This window comes from Pipra filicauda, unplaced genomic scaffold (genome assembly GCF_003945595.2).
Source record: "Pipra filicauda isolate LSUMZ 115617 unplaced genomic scaffold, ASM394559v2 scaffold418_size605597_pilon, whole genome shotgun sequence".
Classification (NCBI taxonomy): domain Eukaryota; kingdom Metazoa; phylum Chordata; class Aves; order Passeriformes; family Pipridae; genus Pipra; species Pipra filicauda.
The window spans coordinates 417,748-438,170 of NW_024104552.1; the positions used below are offsets into that span (position 1 = coordinate 417,748).

Consider the following 20,423-nt stretch of genomic DNA (forward strand, 5'->3'; position numbering starts at 1 on the left):
CCCTCTACTCAGCCCTAATGAGGTTACATCTGGAGTGCTGTGTCCAGTTCTGGGCTCCTCATGGAGCTCCAGACATGGGGCTCCGGGAGCAGGTCCAGCAGAGGGCAACAAAGATGATTAGGGAACTGGAGCATTTCCCTTATGAGGAAAGGCTGAGGGAGTTGGGCCTGTTCAGTCTCAAGAAGAGATGCCTGAGAGGGGACCTCATCAATGTACATCTGAAAGGAGGGTGTCAAGAGGAAGGATCCAGGCTCTTCATGGTGGTGCCAAGCAATAGGACAAAAGGCAATGGGCAGAACCTGATGCACAGGAAGTTCCACCTGAATATGAGGAAGAACCTCTTTACTGTGCACTGGAATAGATGCCCAGACAGGTTGTGGAGTCTCCCTCACTGGACATATTCAAGAACCATCTGGATGAAATCCTGTGCCATGTGCTCTAGAATGACCCTGTTTTGCCAGGGAGATGGACCAGAGGATCCACTGTGGTCCCTTCTGACTTCATCCATTCTGTGATACATACAGAACAATAATCATGTCTGATGTACACACTTCTGCTGAAACATACTTTACCTACATCCTCTCTGCTAAAATTAGAGCAGAGTAATTGAACACATTCATTTAGAGAGTGTTCTTGTTTATATCTGGAAGCATATTAATATACTATAGATTACAGGCCAGATACCTGTAACTGTACGGTTACTAATAAATAGTGCCTGGCAGAATACAATTGCAAAATATTTGTGAAATCCTATAAGATCTATAAATACCTTTTATTTAAAAACAAATTTAGTCCTTTTAGCTTTGACCTCCATAATAAAAACTGGAAAAAAACCCTCAGAACATATTTATAAGGATTCCTTTAAAAACTGATGCTCATCTGAGTAAGAACCCTGGTAATTTAAATTACTTAAAACAGGCCCTAGATTTACTGTAATATCTGACTGACTGCTTTATAAGCTTGTTATATTTTTTTAACGTAAAAGAACGCCAGAAGTTACATCTTTGTATAAAATATAAAATTATAAAACACTGCCCTCTTGTGATGATCTGTAAAAACGTAGCTGATTACTAAAATGAAGTTTTGGCAACTGTTTTCACTGTTAGGGCATAGTGGTTTTATATGTTCCTTTCATTTATGTATATATATTTCTATATATAAAACACAATTGTTAAGTTATTAATACTCCCTTAAAATAAGCTATTGCGTATGCCCTATTAAAAGCACTAAGGACACATCCTCTGCCAGCCCAATCTACATTCTTAATAAGGCATTTGCAAAGCTGCAATGACTCTTACACAGCACATTGCTGGCAAAACGCAACCTGCTGCACTGCACAACGCCAAACTCTAGAAGGGTGAGGATATACTCCTGTTAACAGAAATACATTTTGCCCAGACAAGAAAGTTTTCCTTTTTTTGCACTCACAGAGATCTTTTAGATGTAAATTTTCAACAGTCTACTGCTGAAACAGAGTAAGTCTTGAGAACAGCCATTCTTTTGAAAATTAAATCGGCCTGAAAAGTACCACACATATTAAAAAAAAAGCAATAAAGAGCCAAACTGTAATAAAATTCAAGTTCTTTCTCCAACAATTAGTTCTTTAGAAATTCCCCAGTAGTGAAATGCAGGCTAACATTAACTTTTTTTTTATTATTTTATTTTTAAGGTACTGGGGAAAAAAAGCCTGTAGCAGTATCTAGATCCTTTTCCGGAAAAAGAAAACAACACAACTCTACTTACTGTAAACAAACATTTTTTTCTTCAGTGGCAGAAACTAAAACCAGATAAACAGCTGTGGACACAATGAAATTTTTGTGAAATCTACCTCGCTTAGCATTGAAGGAGCAACACAAAGCTACAATTAAGAGTCTGCTGCAAGCACAAGAGGGCAGACTGATACACATTATGGATCTTGCAAACGACAGAGGTCTCAACCTGCTACTCAATTTTCTGCTCATTTTCTTGGTTCTAGTGCTCGCATTTATCCTTGTGAAGCTGATGTGAATGAACCTTTGTGAGGCTCTGCTTCCTTCTCAGACCTTGTTTTGAGGGCTTTGCAATGATAATGTAGACACTTAAAAATGTCTAAATATAAGCATGCAAAGACTGCAGAGGCTGAAATATCTGACAGAGAATGTGTTCCCACACCAAATTTATCAGAAAGCAATCCTAAAAGCTGTGCACAACTATCTACCTACCTTTGAGTGAAAAAAGCATCTAGAGCCTTGCTGAGTACCTGAAGAAATCCAACTATGCATCAGCAGCTACGATAGTTTCTCACTATTAGAGCTGATTGGTATTTAAAGATCTACAAATTATCTGCAGACTTCAAAGAACATAATTTCTGCAAAAGAAGAAATCAAATTTTTAAAATGGGATTTCTGTAGAACATGTACTCCATGGGAAATGACCCAGATACAGTAGGAAGGCAAAACAAAATGCCAACACTGAGTCGACAGCACACATCAAATTACCTGTGGAGAGAAAAGCACGGATGCTGTAAATGGAAACAAAGTATCTTGCAGCTGAGATGGGGATAAGTAAAGGTTAAATATGAAAACATTATTATTAGTTATACCTCTTTCACCACCTATGGTTCACTGCAACACCCTAAAAGCCAGAAGCCTTAGTGTTATCCAGCAGTATCAAAAGAAGCAGCTGTCAAAACAACTGAAAAACAAATGACCATTAACCAGGGTTATCACAACTCAGCCTAGGAAACCCTTAACACTGGCACATACACAAGCAGTAGGTCCATCTGCACAAACCCAACAAGCGTGTTACAGCCTCAGTAAGCCGGATTTACCACTTAGGCACAGGTCAAGTGAGCAGTGTGGGAGCTCTCCAGCCATATTTGACAGACCACTTGTTACTTGCCAGTGAAATCATCCAGTCCATAACTTGTCCTCACTTGTATGTAAATAAATAAACTTACAGGACCTTCTTCTGTGGCCCTTTACAGGATGACGTACTTTCCCCACAGGTCCTTGGGAAGGACAGTGACCAACAAGAGCACACTTCTCTTGGAATTATTTGCTGAGAAGGCAGCTCTACATAACCTGAGACACACTAGCAAAGGAGATGACCAGAAGCAGATTTTTGTACATTACATCGGGGCCAAACAGCTTCCTCTTAGCACCTCACTTTTCCAAGTAAAACACGGGAACAGTGTGCACCAACACATATACATTGTACAGTAAACTTAACGTCATAGATATGCATATTAACAGTCTTTTTTTTGCACACATGCAAAAGAAGCAGATGTTGCTCATCGGGTGGGGGAAGCCTCAGCTTCCAGCTTTCTGCTACCAACAGCACATCCCTGATTCAGCACATACACTGCTGAGAGCGGAGTATGCTACAGAGCTAATCTATTCACATTCACACCCAGAATTTCCATATGATTACTGTTGTTCTGGGTGGTTGAGTTATCTGGAAGAGACCAATCTGAATGGATCTATGGTAGACTTTACACAGGAAAAGGCAGTATCCCCAGCAAACCAGAAAGTTTATGCAAGTCCTACCATTAATAGTCACCCACGTTCCATTCTACGCTACCTGCTCCAAAGCTTAGGCAGTGTTAGTGCACTGGTTTGGGCTGGAATAAAGTTAATTTTCTTCCTAGTATAGTAGCTAGCATGGGACTATGGTTTAGAACAAGTCCAAAACATAGTTTGCACCAGCTGCTATGAAGAAAATTAACTCTACTCCAGCCAAACTAGCAGGATTAGCTACAGCAGCCCAGATAGTTAAAATGAAAGCTTTTCTTTCACCTCCTCTGAAATATGTGCAATAAACATTTAAAATAGCTTCTGCAAACTACACATCCATAGCTTTTTAATGTTGATAGTTATAGTGGTATGAATTCCCATCTGTTTGCATGTAAAGCAGAAAACTTTGCACAGCTACATCATTGTAAGCACTTTATCACTTACTTTGATAATCCTGAAATATTCTGCTTAAAAAAACCCACAAAACCTGTAAATTTATATACAAGGCATATACGTGATAATGGTTACGTAGTTGTGTATTGTTTAGGAGGATTTCTCCTGATGCTTGACATAGATGGCTCAAAGCACACCAAAACCACAGAAACAAATAGGAAGTCCACTCTAGTCCAAGGTAGAATAAAAACAGTTTTCCCAACAAAGTAGTTATTTGCTGATATACTGCCTGGGACTATAGAAAGCTTGTTGTCTGTATGACCTTCTGTACTATTTCAAAGTTTCCTTTTCTTAGGGAAACCACTGTGACAGCAGTTGGCCTTCACAAAAAAATAAAGTGACATACTCCTTCTTAATAACATGAGAAAGATGAGCCTAGTGCCACCAAATATCACATATCTCCAGATCCAATTACATACAAGGGAAGTCTGTAAGAAAGTCTCTGCCACTAGAGCATGGAGAAACAAGCCCAAGAAACAACCCCAGTAGCCTCCTCTCAGTCAGCAATGAACATTACAGAATCCTCAATAAATGCTGAAACACACTGCTGACATTGAAACATGTATTTTACTGAGATGACACATAAAGTTGGCAAAGTCATCAGCTAACCAATGCCAAGTCTCTTTTTTGCAATCAAGCACAGTCCAAGTTTGGTTTCCTATCGTCTGCTAGTGCTTACTCCACATTGAACTCACATATGGACTATAAAGAACGGAATCCCATTTGTTGGGCTACCAACTTCACAGCAAATGGAACAGACCATAAAAACTTAATTACGGCTCACAGAGAAGGAGCTCACTATGATAACCAAAAGTGATAATTCCTCATATTAAAAAGTTTTATCTGCCTGAAAAGTATGATTTCATCAAAACACGATGCAGGGAAAATGTTGATATTAATAATTTTTAGTTTTCTGATCTGCCAGGATTGTAAAAAGAACTAGCTTTGAGTTGACATTTAAGAATAAAGTTTTATGTGGCAACAATGTTATTTGAAGAATGTCATAACCTTTTCATTCAATTAGTACAGCTTTGTTTACCGGTTTAGGTATGCATGCAGTTTAGTTTTTTCCTTCTCTGTTTTGCAATGAAAGTTGTTATAATATCTCTAAATTTCTCAATGCATTAAAATTTAGTTTCCAGTAACTTTTATATGCACGGTATGATAAATCCAGCATTTTCCTCATTAAAAAAAAAAACAAACAACCAATAAACCTGGTACATTAAAGGGAAAAGATGCACTTAAGCAATTTCCATCTATTATCTCTGCTATATTCTGACACGTGTTAGCACACCATCAAGAAACCACAGATGTTCTGTACACTGGAAAAAAGAGATTCATCCAGTGATACTTGCAACACTGTACAGAGTTAATAAGTAGATATGCAACCTTCTGAAACCTTGGCATTGTATTATCTTCAACAATTTTAAAGGCATGCTTTCACTTCAAATCTAATTTCTGGACTAGCATACAGCATGTATCTAGATGCAGATTATAGGATATATAATACTATCAGACTGTAAGAAGTGCCTTTAAATGAAAACATAGAACCTTTCAATCTAGATTTGTATGGTCTCCTAGTTCAGTAAATAGGAACCACGGTTGTGTATTACAAGCATTTTTTTCCCTTAGCATAGGTCTTATCACACACTTCCTTACTGAAAGATTGGCTGCCCATTCAAAACAATTAAAATGTATGCTGAAATACAAATTCTGCATGGAAAGTGTTTTCTTTGAAGCACTGTTTCTGTGCTTCAGTGCATAAACTGAACTTCATAAACTGAAGAACTGTTAAAATCAGTTCCTTGGAAATGTGTAGGAGAATGTTTATCTTCAAAAAGCCTACATTAAATAACTCACATTAGCTAGAAAAATAAACTTTCATATGCAACTACATGATGTTACACAATAACCAAAGACCAGATCCTCCTTGGATATTTATTTCTTAAATGTACACATTTCTTAAATGCATCACACCCACAACTGAATGATGCATCTTCTCTGAAGAGGTTTTTGTTGATCCTGCACCTTTTCTGCAATTGCAAACCTGATCATGTCCTCAAAGAGAATCTCAATGTACCTGCAGGTCTTCTACCCAACACTCCTGAGCTTCTCTTACAATGCTAGACAAATGCACAGGAAATTTCATTTTAAAATCCATGGTTTACAATTGGAATGGAAAAGCCACATTATAGGCTTTTAAATTTGGGGAGCAAAGTGTAAGAAAAAACACTGAGTTCAGTCTACTTCAGACTACTAAGAAGGAGAGAATCTTAAACTTGAATTTAATTAATCTTGGAATAGCTTCTGAGAGCTGTTACATTATACTTTGCATTTACCTTTACAATAAACAAATTCAAAGCTTGTCTGATTTTATAAAAATTAATTCTAATTCAGAGTTTTCCATGGTAAACTGTCTATACGAGTCTGTGAGGGCACAAAAATTTATTTGTAGGCTGTGTTATGAAGTCCCCCATCCGTTCCTGCACCATCAGTCCTCAAAATCAACTCAGAAAATTGTTGCTGTCTATTTTTACTTCACCAGTGACAGAAGGGGAGATTATAGAGGGCAGCTATAAGCCTGTCTTAAAGATACACAAAGCTGCTCCAGATTGACAGTTGAAAGCAAAGTTCATTCTTTTCTGTTCATGGCAATAGTAGTGTTAAAATGAAAGAATGATAAATTGTAATTTTTTTTCAGTCCTATAAAAACCACTACATTTCCACCAGCTTATGTATGTAATAAAAACAAAACAACAAAAGCAATCCCCACTAAGAGGAAAAGAAAAATAAAATGTTCCTCTAGAGGTGTGGCTTTTTCCCCTTTTGTAAATCATCAGCTTCCTCAAGCAAAATCTTACGTTTCCTACTCTCTCTCTCAGATATATATTCCACATAGGATTGTTGTTTTCTTGGTTTCTCAGATATAATAAAGTATCAGTTCCCAGATGCACACATGGTGATCTCTGAAAAAAGCCCATAGCACAATTATGCTGAGGTTTCTTTAAAAATCAGGTGTCAAGACAGGAAGAAACATTCTCCTTTATTCATCTTCTGTGGTGTCCCTCCTTCTCACAGCTGTAACCTCTGTCAGAAAGACAGGGCAGGCAGGGAGGGCCAGCAGGGGATGCCTCTAAGAGCCCAGAGGCTCATCGCTCTTGCACATGTTTTCACTTTCTGTTCCTCTGGGTCCTATTTCACAACCACATCTTACTTGAGGAAATAAAACAGATCACATTTCAAGGCCCATCAACTTGACTCCAGATCATACCAATGGAAGTACTTGTTAAGGCCATCAGGAACCTCCTCCACGGAGATGTAAAAGTAACAGGTGCAAGAAAAAGAAAAAATGCCAGTTTTAGGCAAAATTTCACTCTATAATCTTTCAATCTCAAAAACCTGGAAAGGTGCAGCACTGTTTTAGGAATCCAAGCCACAGAGAGAAATAATGCTTGTGTTTCCCCTGCTGGCTCTGTCCTTCAAACACAGGTGGGCAGCAATGCCTGCATGGACGAAAGTTTTTGAGTAACTGTAATAACACTGATACAGAGTTTAATCTGTTTCAAACATTAAACTTTGCCTTGATACTGTGTTTAATCACAATCAGAGTGAGAAAGCACCTGTGAGACATGTAAAAAAAGCTGGGAGTTTTGACCTAAATAAAAATAAGTTTCTAAAACACCCATCCTAAACAAAATGTTGTGTAAAAGGTACATAAAATACGATGAAGAGACATACCTAAATGAAGGAAAGAAGCAAACAAAGCTTACTCTGCTCTTGTAAGACCCCACCTGGAATATTGCGCACAGTTCTGGTGTCCCCAACATAAAGAGGACATGGAACTGTTGGATCAAGCCCAGAGGAGGGTCACAATGCTGGTAAGAGGACTGGAACACCTCCACTAGACTGAGAAAGTTGGGGCTGTTCAGTGCAGAGAAAAGAAGGTTGTGTGGAGACCTCATGGCAACTTTCAGATATTTGAAGGGGGCCTACAGAGAAGCTGGAAAGGGACTCTTTGTCAGGAACTGTAGTGATAGGACAAGGATTAATGAGTGCAAATTGAAGGAGGGGAAATTTAGTCTGGATATTCAGAAGAAAATCTTTACTGTGAGGGTGGTGAGACACAGGAACAAGACGCTCAGGGAGGCTGTGGATGCCCCACTCCTGGCAGTGTTCAACGTCAGGTTGGATAAGGCCTTGAGCAACCTGGTCTATTGGGAGGTGTCCCTGCCCATGGCAGGGGGTAGTGGGACTAGATGATCTTTAAAGATCCCTTCCAACCCTTAACATTCTATGATTCTATATATTAAAATCCAAGAGGAGAACCACCAGGCACAGTAATCTGCTCACAAACCTCACAGACAGCACCTCTGACGGCTGTAGCCAGCTACATGTGTTTCAGGTGTTTGGGAAGACTTGAATGAATGGATACACCAAGCTCCTTAGTGGTACCCTGCTGTCACTTCTGCTTCCCAAACCCCTCATGTGTTCCTCGATGCCACCAACAGCTGTCAACTGCCAAGAGCCCAGCTGGCAGTGCCCTGGATCCAGCCTCAGCAGTGACCCAGTTTCTGTCACTTTGGCTCTGACAGGACTCCATCGGCCTCTGCTCCCTACCTGGGGAATTTCTCAACATCAAAATCTTCAAAAACCTTAAGAGAAAGATGAGGGTTTCTGTAGCAATAAAGGTAAAGGTTGGCCAGCTGTAGCAATGTCTGGTTTTTAGGGAGACCCTTAAAGATTACTGTTTGTTTGGCCATATTAATTTGGCTTCATTTTTTTTTAATTTAAAAAACTCCAAAAAACACCCAATACAACAAAAACCCACCATCCCACCAAAAAAACCCAACCATTAAGATCACCATTAAGAGTAAAATTGGATCCCAAGAACTGCTAAACCTGTCAGTCTTTCCTTCAATATACAACAGAAAAAACAACAAAATTTGAGCACAACTCTTCGTAAATTATTTCATGTACTTCAGGCTGGAGGAAAACAGGTAATTTGCACTTACAGCTGAATTATCTCTCCTCAGATAATATCCTAGTCTAACCCTAGAATGCCTTTCAGAGAAATTTACATATTGTAAATTGCTTGGATTTTTTTGGCAAGCCAAGCCAAGTTTACCTACACAGGTAAACAGGAACATGTAGATTTTAAATACTGCCCTCTTTCACAAACCATATTTTCCCATTAGGGGAAAAGCTGGAAACAAAAATTGAATTGCCATGCTACAAAGGGTTACCTGTCTCTTAAAACTATGTGCTTGATGTTCTCTATATGAAAATATTTTAAGTATGACAGATAAAACCCACATGTTATTTTATTAAATAAACCAGATTCATTGACTACTGTTGATTTTAATTAGTTAAAAGATAAGCAGTAATATCAAATTGAATCCAGTTTTTAAGTGCTGGGTGTAGTATACAAAATATCCATTCATCCTTGCAGTACACAGACGTAATTCTTATTCTGCTGAATGCATAAATGCAGCCTCTTTTTAAGCCCATTCAGATCAAAATACATTCACATTTCCCCCACTACACTGTGATCAAAGACTCTCTCTCAAACTACTGAAAAGGTTATCTGATGAAGCTCTTGCTGTGTGCAGTTTCATGTGAAGAAATGCTGGTCCCATGCAGACAGGCTCAATGAATCAGAGTAAACTGTAAGCAGACAGTAGGAAAAAAAACCAAACAAAACAATAAAGAACTGTTGGCACTCAGGTAATATTGAGAAACAAGCAGCAACATCCCCAGTCAAAGTTTAAAACCATCATTACCTGATTAAGGGGACCATTACAAACTGCCAGGTATAACACACGATGCCGCATGATGGCAGCAAACACCAAACTTTAGCCTTACCTGCACAGGCTGTTCACCTCCTATTCTAAAATCTTCAGGCTGCTGCACATGCCATGCAGCTACACCGTAGGGCTCCTCGGCAGGCCTGCAGTCCAGGGGATTTGCACGGAGCTGCTCCTTAAGCCACATTTGAGTCCTCACTGCCGGCTGTATGGGAGCTCCACTCACAGCCTGTTGTCCCAGTGTTGCGTATCTCTGTCCGAAAGCCTCACAACTGGCTGCTGTAGGTTTGCTTTCAGGTAAGGCACTGTAGGTCAAGTCTAAGGCATGTCTCCTACTTGGGGAATCTGAAACAAAATCATCTTTGCTGCACGTTTCAAATTTATATTTGCAGTCCAGTAGAGAAGATCGTTTTTTCCCCATTTCTATGTCCTCAATTTTTAGCAACTCCATGCTGTCATGCAAACAACTTGGCCCATTTGTCCTTAATTGTGGTGACATGGCTTTGTCTGTACCAGCCCTGTATTCCATCAAATGACTACTACCATCTTGGCTGAAGGTATTTGGTGAGCTGAGTTTAGACAAGGAGGACCATTTTCTCACAGGTCTTGCATCTTTCATGTCAAGGGAGTTGTCCAGTGAACCCTGATTTCTGCCTCCTCCTGACCGTACAAAGCTTGTGCTCCATTTTGAGCCATCAGACTTGAAAGCTTCCCTGTGTTTGGAAAGTGAAGAGCTGGCATTAGACAGCATCACATGGGCAGTGGGAATGGAAACCAGTGATCGGCTGGGCTTAAATGAGGATGTACCACTTGAAGTTGAATGATCTGTGAAGAGAGATTTATCATGTAAATAAGTACAAATACAGAACTCATTAACAACAAGATAAATCATCAAATTCAAGGTGAAATGCAAAAATAGAAGAGGTTTCTTGACAAAACAGGGTCTTTTAAACCATTCAAGATTATGAGAACGTAAACTAATTAAATTGGGATGAAAGACCACCGTTTTCCTGAGATCTTGCTTTATGGTGAACTTGCCACCGGCTGCCTCATGAGAGGAGCCCCGAAGAGGAGATACAAGGACTCCCTGAAACAACATCTCAACCTTGGCCATATTGATCAACAGAACTGGTCTACTCTGGCCTCCAATCGGGAAGCCTGGAGACACACCATCTATAACGCTGCTGATGCTTTTGAGAACGCATGCAGGATCACTCTCTGCAGGAGAAAAGACAATGCAGAAAGAACCGTGTTTTGCGGAATTTACCACCTAAGGAGTCTTTCTGCTGTGCCTTTTGCAGTCAGATGTGCCTGTCTCGTATTGGCCTTTTTAGCCACCAGCGCGCTTGTAACAAATGTGGGTAGAGCCCTCCCCAAATCTTCGTTCGTGAAGCCTAGCCATGGTGATGACTAAGCAGTGGAAACAGCAGTTCCAGGTAGAATTCTCAGGCTGTGAGCCAAAGGAGGCATTGTTCCTTCCCCAGCTTTAAGAGGGCAGGCTGGATTTCTCCCTCAGACCAGATAATACAAAGTAGCTTCTACAGCACAAATGGCAGAGGTATCACAATTCCAGAGCCCAAGACTGGTTCCTCTTCCATTGCCTCTCTTCCCATTTTTTAAAGGCAAAACAATTAACCAAATGCAGTTTGTAAAATGGCAATGCTGGAGAGGAATCAGTTTAACAATGGTCACTTGGACAGAGCTATTCATCCCTTTTGGATCTCACTGACTTCAAAGTATGCTTTTTGTGCCAGGTTTGGCTGGAGTGAAGTTAATTTCCTTCATAGTAGATGGTATGGGGCTGCATTTTGGACTTATGCTGTAAACACTGTTGGTAACTTCGGGATGTTTTAGTTCCTGCTGAGCAGTGCTTACACAGAGTGAAGGTCTTTTCTGCTTCTCATCCCACCCCACCAGTGAGGAGGCTGAGGGTGCACAAGGAGCTGGGAGGGGACACAGTTGGGACAGCTGATCCCAAATGACCAAAGGGATATTCCATATCATATAGCATCATGCTCAGCAATAAAACTAGAGGGAAAGTTGGTTTGAGGGGCTGCTGGTCAGGCAACATTCGTTTGGTGGTGACCGTTTTCATTTGCAGCTTTCCTGGTTCTTATTTCTCTCTCTTTGTAATTTTCCTTACAATTTGTTATTCCTTTCAATTATTAAACTGTTTTTAACTCAACACATGAGATTTTTCACTTTCATACTTCCAATTCTCTCCCCCATCTCAACAGGTGTGGAGGGAGGAGGAGTGTGTGTGTGTGTGTGTATTTACACACCCAAATACACCACCACACCGAAATTGCGTGTATCTTAATTTTTAAAATCTTTCCCAAGCCAAAATATCAAGAATGAAGAAATCAGTGAGGTGTTATTGAGGAGGGGGCAGGAGAGCAAAGGACAGAGGTAAAGGAGAGGTTACTGGGGACTGACTGAGAGCTCCCACATACCCAGCAACATGTTTAGCATCAGTCTGTGGACAACAGAAATAAACACCTAATCCTCTCATTAGAGGATCAGCTCTCGCCAAGTTCCATGGCTGCACCTTAGCAAGTTCATAATGCTCATTAGGTTAATGGCAGATAGACAGAATGAAGTTGCTCTAATTAAAAGATTCTTTTGGTGTCCTTTTTGCCAAAAGCAAGATGGATACACTTTACTTATTTCTCTCATCCTAACCTAGAGAGAACCTACTTCTTTGAGATTTATCAGCTGGTCCAAGAATTCATAGTGGGACAACTCAGAAGTAAAAATAATTGTTCAGCAAGTACAACTGGCATACCCAGTTCGATGGCTACACTAAGTTAATGTGATTTGGTAAAAGCCAGAACAGATTATTAATTGAGCACACTTTCAAAGCATGTATTTGACTCAAAATACCACCCCACAAATAGGAAAAAGAAGAGAGCTTCCAATGGTGCAACAACTTTTTAAAAATGGTTGCACTTCTTTTTCTATGTATTCAAATAAAGATATCCTTACCCCCAACGTGAATACTCCTCCCTATATAGGACCAGATTTACCCACTCCTTGCAGTACAATACAAAATAATACAGTCCCATAGTCACACTCTTCATGACAAAAATGCATTATAGTCCACAAAACAGTAAACGGTTCCTTGATTGTTACCTGTTTATTACACAGTTAATGCCAAGGCTCCTAAGAAGGCAGAAAATCTTGTTGAAGCCTTCCTGCTTCTTAATGAGTCACTGCCCCACCATGCACCCTCCCATTTCAAAGCATAAGCTCACACCACACTGTTTCTTCCCTCTACCCAGCCAACTAATTCCACAGTAGTTACAAAACATTGCTCCTTTAAGACTTGACAAAACTGTCAGAGCTGGATCAAGTGGACCAACAGTCTAAGAGCTGATGATGGCCAGAGAATACACACAGGGACCATCCTGTACAGGGCCAGGAGCTGAATCCCAAGGGATCCTTGTGGGTCCCTTCCAACTCAGGAAATTCTATGATAAAGTTAAATGGAGAGTAGACTACTACGAGCTTGTTACCTGATTTATCATGGTATTAATTTATGTGCGGTAATATTTTTTACATGCAAAATGAAAGACCTTCCCTCCTCCCTGCACTTCTTCCTTAAAAATTCTATACTGCAGAGAGAAACATTTTTCTTGTCCGTTCTCTCTGTCTTGATATTGGTCAAGAGGTGGGACATGTTAAAGAGGAAGACAGAAAGCACACAAGCCATTTCAAGTAGAAGGAATTGCAGTCTTTTAACCAAGCACATCAGTGCCCACAGATATTGCAACAGTGGAGACTGTGATAGTCCAACACTATTAGTTTCCGAAATTGTGATATGCTCACAACATGTAACCAATTTGCCTGTGTGAAGTATGGTATCAGCTTCTCTCAGCTCTGCCCACTTGTCTTCCCTCATAACTCATTACACACTTGCATAAAAAGACACCACAAAGTGGGTACATCTTGTTACACTGTCGAGCAGGGGCTGCAGCTTTCAGTCCTGCTCTGCAATGAAATAGACATCTGAGGATGCCAAAGCAGTGACAAGAAGGCAAAAGAGGTCCATGACCTGATGGAGTTGGAGTCTCAAACCTATGTATTATGAGACGAAAAGTGCAGAGTTAGAGTCCTGCTTTTGGGAAACATACAGCAGGAGAATAGGAAGAGACTCCTGATCTCCTCCTACTCTCCCAGGTAAAGTAGGGATGGAAATGGCACAGTAGAAAGGAATGCATCTCTTCTTGTACATACTCCTTAGCTAAAGGTTGCTGCCTTTGTAACACTCAAAGAAAAGTAACCTTTGTCTTGTGCCTTACCCAGAAGCTGAGTCTGACACAGCACAAAGTCAGTCCAGCAAAGGCAGCAGTCTCAGGCTTTCTTATATCCAAAAAAAAAAATTGAAGTATATTAGGATTCAAAAAGAACAAAGTTTTAGGCTATGCAGATTTCTAGGAGTAGAAATATCATATCTGCAAGAGAAAAGTAAGAAATTCTGTATACGTGTATCTGTAAAAGTTAAAATAATAAAAAAATACATAGTAGTATTTAATACATTATTTTCAATCAAAAATACTGACTTAATGTTACCTATACACAGTCTTCAAACACAAATTAAACCCAATAATAATTAGAAGTATATGATCTCCTTCATTTATTAGATTACAGAGTTATTAATATGTCGTAGATTTTTATTTTTCCTTCTTCTACTCTATATTAAATTAAAAATTAATTCAGTCAGTTTTAAACTTCTGTTCCTCACTTCCAGTTCTAAACTCTTCAGCAGATTTAAACTTGGAATGCCACTTATATCCAACTACAGCTGATGGATGTCTCCAATAATTTCTCTCAAAGTGAAACACAGTAATTTTGGCTTCAAGTGTCCTAATTAGTCTTCCCATTAACCCTCAGTGAAATACAGGAGAAAATTCACACTTCTTCTTAGAGCATATTGCTTCCGTCTGCCTTGCCTGCCGGCTCGGCTGGAAAGAGAGCCAGTCTGCATTCTGGAACATCTCCCAGCACAAAAAGCATGAAATGCATAAATTTCATTGAAAACAGGAGAGAATACAGAAAGCATCATGAAACTTAAAAGACATTACTTCTTCTATAGTCACAGGAATAAGCGCCATCTGGCCAAATCCTGCCAAAGACTACTTCATCCGAGCAGCAGGTTTTTCCCTTCCATACAGGCAGGGGTAAGCAAATACCTAGTTTCGAATTGAAAGCTCTCTCTCTTCAGGATTACTTGATTTTTACTTCATTGAGCTGGTATTTATTTGAAGATTACAAACACTCTCAAACATGGTTTGTATGTCTCCAGAGTCTTTCAGTGCTTAAGACTGCTCTCATTAAACTGAAAGAGATAAGAAGGAAAAAAGGAGCTATATGCTACTGATTTTTCTTTCAGCAGAATTAAGATTATAGGAAGAATTTTGCTTTTCCATTATCCTACTAACTTTTAGGGGGGCCCACCACAAAATTTCCTAGAGCACTTTTCTAATAGGTATGACATTTTAATACCTGATCCAATACTTCCAAAACCACAAAAATAAGAAAATTGAAGAAGTGCTATTTCAAAACCACAAGATGTCTACCACATAGTAGCAGCAGATGGAATAAAAAAATGAAGAACATTTCACATGGCTTTCTTACCATCTTGTGTTACACTCATGAACTATTTCATTACTGCATATCTGGCATAGAAAATAATCTAACAGAATCAATTTTGGTCCTAATAAAAAAACTAATCACAGAGAGAAAGCACAGCAGACACTTTCTTCTGAAGGAGGGAATGAAGAAAGAAATCTTCCAATATAAAGTTAATGAACATCTCCTACTCTTTTACATTTTCCTGTGCTATGCTTTTTACATCACTGGAAGAAAAATCTCTGAGGCCATTTCTCAGGCCAGATACACGCCACCATCATTCAGCTACCTAAAATCCTTATCTGTGGCCAAACAGTCAGTCAAAACAGACGAGTCAGGAAAGGTTCACTGTAACCCTAAACAACTTCTTTAGCTGCAAAATCAAACTAGTGCTATGAGAATTCCCATCTACAAGATATACTTCTGCATGGGACAAATTCTTCACTGCTCCAAATAAGATATTATCAACGACAGCAGAGTAATCAGCTAATACAGTCACCCAATACTAATCATTTGATACACAAGTTTATGAGATGCACATGTATCTAACACCACCAAAAACAGAGAACCTTCCTTGTGTGAAGGACTTTGAAATTTGATATTTCATCCAGGGTATAATTAGAATGCCCTGACCATGGAGAAAAACACCAGTATTAAAAACAGATGACCTTCCCTTCCTGTCCTCCCTTACCACTCCCCCAAAACACTGACACAGTTTACCCCAATTCAGGAAAATAAACCAAACTATTCTTAATAACTGAGCAGAAGATAAACAGGGGAAGTCAAGCCTCCATTACACAAATTGAAGGTCTTGAATCTGGTTGTGGTTTAGTGTACGAAAGCTCTCATTCATTATAGGATGTCAGTTCCTGTGAACTGTTCTGTAACACTTAACTACATAGACCCCAGCAATGAGCCACAAGCAATTCCAGCATCCAACACATGACTGAAGGGGACATGAGTCTTCAATCTATCACACAAGCACGTGGCTGCTTCCTGGAAATCTCCAAAACAGCTGCTTCCAACAGCAGAAGTGTCTAACTATTCTGGGAGTTGGTTGAAAATGGTTGATGATGGGATGATGTACCGTGAGAGCAGTATTTATGCTACATGTCTGTTCCCCCACCTACCGACTCACAAACTGGACCAGCCTTAATGAAGCACAGATAATCAGATGAGCCAAACAAGAATTTCAAAATGGACAGGCAGGAGGCCAGTCCTAGCAAAAAGCCCTGAAGAGACCAACTAGTCGACCTCTGGAAGGAAAAGGATGCCTTTCCAGGGTGCAGCAGCAGTCACAGGAATGGTTTGGGCTTGGTTAATTTGTTTTGGTTGGTTTTTCTTGGTTTGTTTTTTTGGGAGGGTTTTTTTTGTACTGTCTAGAAATATTCACCATTCTTTTTAAAAGCCCTGTTCATGTTCATACTTCAAGTTATGATGTCAAAATATGAGGTGAATGAATGAAGGAAATCACTGCAAATAACTCTCTTCCAAGGAATAAATAAAAACATGCATCATAGAAAGCTGTAGCAGAAAAGGAAGCACTACAGACACAGTAGAGAACTGTTCAGACATTTAACAAGCTCTTTATGAGAAAGAATTCCTAAATATTATTTAGTACTGAGTTTCAACAGTAACTAACCAATACAGAAGAATAAGTAACAAAAAAAACTTACTAGAGGCAAAATAAAATTTAATACTATTTAATGCTAATTTAAAATAACATTAAATACTTTACTGCCAATAAACTGAGATGGTTGTGTCATATTTATGTCTTCAAAGCAGAAACAGTCATGTGGTGTTCTGAAGCAAGTTCAATTAGTGTCATTTGGAAAAAAGAAGCAAGTTCACTGCCTTCTCCCATCACCAGTCACTGCATCACCAGTAGCAATCAGAACTCTTTTACATAAGATGTGGATAGCAAACTACGAGTCAGTTCTACTTTGTTTCATACTAATTGTGTAGGATTTTCTACTGTGTTGCATACCAAAAGAACACAAGTTGCTACCCAAAAACTTGTTAGTTTTAAAAGTTGAAGTAATTTACAAGCTTCATAATTCACAAAGAATTCAAACAGTACAACCCTGAATAATACAAATGCAAACTTAAAAGGTTGCAGCTGAGACAGGATTTTCAAACAGTGAAGCAATTTTACTGCTTTTATGACTTTCCTTCAGACAAAGTACTGGTAAAGCTACTAGCCCTTGAGCAACGTTATTGTAGAGACATGGAAGAACGAATAAATGGTAGGTCAGCCTTGCAGGCCTCCTACAATGTACAGAAATAAAAAAATACTACAAGAGGAATTTAAAGGATTTTTAGTAAGTAGAGCAGAAAGTTGTGCTGGAAAGAGTAAAAGCTGCAACACATAAGTACCAGGGTAGCATACACACATTTAAGGAAAGAAATGTAGAGGTAACACTGAGTTCCAGCAAATGGCAAACAGCTTCTCAGGCACCCTTACCAACAAAAGGAACACTACATACAAACAAACATACTTGAACAGAAACTTGCCTAACATATCCAGTCTAATTTATTATGGCCTGGCCATTTGGTATCCATCTTTGTTATCCTCCTCCTCTACAGTTATGAATTTACTTTTCCCCTGATTTATGACATCTCATTCATTTCCACACCCTTCAGGCAAACACACCTTCTCCCTTGTTTGCCAGAGGTGATAAGGTAGCAACAATCCTACTCAGTGTAGGACGTGAGGATAACACTCTTAATTTGCAAATAATATGAAAAAAGGGGGAGTGGGAAACATGTATGTTCTAAAGTTTATTTAATGTGTTAACACAGAAACTGTCACTGAACAAGAGAAATTATACCTCCTCATTGAGCAAGTGAAAAGTATTTACTCGTAAAGAAAATTACTCACTTTTCCCTATTTTCATATTATTCACATTCTGTTTTCAGCTTACCACATAAAAGGTTGTCTTGCTTCACTTAGATTTACCCATTTCCCCAGAACACAGTACTGACAAGGAACGTGCCCTGCAGAAGTTACTTGTTTGTCTGTGTTAAGTTATAGTACTTATGGTACTGAAATACTTTCAGAAATTTGTTCTTTGATCAATTCTCATCAGGACACAGAAGACACCAGCTTTGATTCATTTAGAGCACTGCCCCACGCTTGAGAGGTCACCCCTGTACACCAACATCAGGTTCCCACCACATCTTCTGAGACAGGAGATTTGGCAAAAACCTCATTATTGAAGTTCTTAGATTCCAGCAGCAAGGACATGCAACTAAATGATAGAATGGACCACATCTTAATACAATCTCACCTTAGTACTACAAATCAATCTCTGCATTCCACATCCTATTTCAAGAGCCAAAATTCTTAATTCCATCACTTAAAGTTAGATGACAAGAGGCAATCTGAGCATCTTCCCAAAGAATTGCACATGGGTGATCGAACAGAATCAGTGACAAAATGAAGCACACAACAGAGATCATACATTAGCCTTTTTGATCATACCTCAGCTTTTTTGATCATACATGATCAGTTTAAAAAACATTACACAGGAGACAAGCTCAGTAGAAAGTGTTAGTTTTCTCCTGTGTGCCACAGAAGTCACCACCTTTGAGACCAAAGTTCCCAATACTAACTGAAGTTAGAAGACATTTGGTAGAATGACCTGTCATCCAAAACACTCCTCATTAAAAATTAATGTTTTTCCCTGAAATATATAGTGGGTTTGGGGATTTTATTGTGCAAGAAGACATTGGGTAAAATTATCCACATTCTGCTTTAAAAAAAAGTTCCTTTAAATTAGCTGTTTGGCAGTATTAATTATCACAAGACTCAAATAATTAAAACTTCACATGTTTCAACAAATGAAGCTTAACAAAAACTTCTAACAACATTTTGTGTTCTGGAACAGTTGACTTCAGGGAGACTGTACCAGGCCAGTGCAACAAGAGGGGGAAACAAATACAAACCCCACAAGCAAACAAAAAAGCAAACGTGAATGGTACAGTAAACCTCCTGGGATTTGCTATGATAGAGCTGAGGGCTCAACACTCATTATGTATATACATGCAGAGAGAAAAAAGTAAACACTTAAGTCCCCAGCATATTAGATACACACCAAGTACAGCTGTCCTGCCTAAGGAATCTCAACATAACTGATATTTTAGGATACAAAAAAAGAATACTGTCTATTAATATTTCTATGAACTGACAGTTTACCGAGCAATATCTAGGCTAATGATATTCAGATGGGGAATCCACAACTCCAGAAGAGAAACATCTTCAAACAAATTTAGTAACTTTCTACTCTTGAGCCAGATCTGGGTCAATTTAGCTCACTTACATGAAAGCCCAGATTCAGATGACCTAATAGGGGACGGTAAAGAAAAGCAGCACTGTACAGAGGTGGGATGCTGCCACTCCAGAACAGTCCTGTGCAACAAGGACAGCTTTAATGAAGACAGTTCAAAAAGCAGCAGGTGAAACTTGTTTTACATGAAAAGATCATGAAGCAGAGAAAAATAAATTACAGCAGAGTCAACTACTCAAGACTATTCTGTTTTTCCTTACTGTACTCAATTATTCCAGATGTCAAAGTTAGAGAAATGTTAAAGTACAGATTCATTAAAAGTACATGAGACAAATACAATACCATGGGGTATTTAATGAAGCAGAAAATATTTTGCAGATTGTATCTGAACAGAAAGTCTAAAGTAAATAGCAGGTAAGCCAAAGAGCAAATTTTTACTCTGTATCAGTCACTGAAAACAAGTTATTTATGACTGCTATTGGTCTAAGCTTGCAATGGCCAGCTGCTAAATTAATCTACAAAGACAAAGGATAACCTAAATTACATAAAAATCTCTTCAGATGAGAAAACTGAGCATGCTGAAGTAGAAGTACATCTTAAAAGAATGAACGTGTTTTACCAGAATACAATAAACCTTTTGATTTATGCATTTTGCCTCCTTATCCCAAGGATATCACACACCCACAGTCAAATATAATAGAGATTTCTAGAAACACAACAGAATAAAGGATGCTCTGAACAGTCATTATCAA

The 20,423-nt window shown here is 39.0% G+C and overlaps 1 protein-coding gene across 2 annotated transcripts in view; it reads right to left on the reverse strand.

The window, feature by feature from the left end:
- Nucleotides 1-20,423, reverse strand: part of CEP85L (centrosomal protein 85 like) — a 144,279-nt gene that overhangs the window by 53,401 nt on the left and 70,455 nt on the right. For both annotated transcript variants that reach the window (XM_027716299.2, XM_027716300.2), the window contains exon 3: nucleotides 9,810-10,576. In XM_027716299.2, coding sequence (XP_027572100.1) covers nucleotides 9,810-10,576 — 767 coding nt within the window. The remainder of the gene's footprint in view (nucleotides 1-9,809; nucleotides 10,577-20,423) is intronic.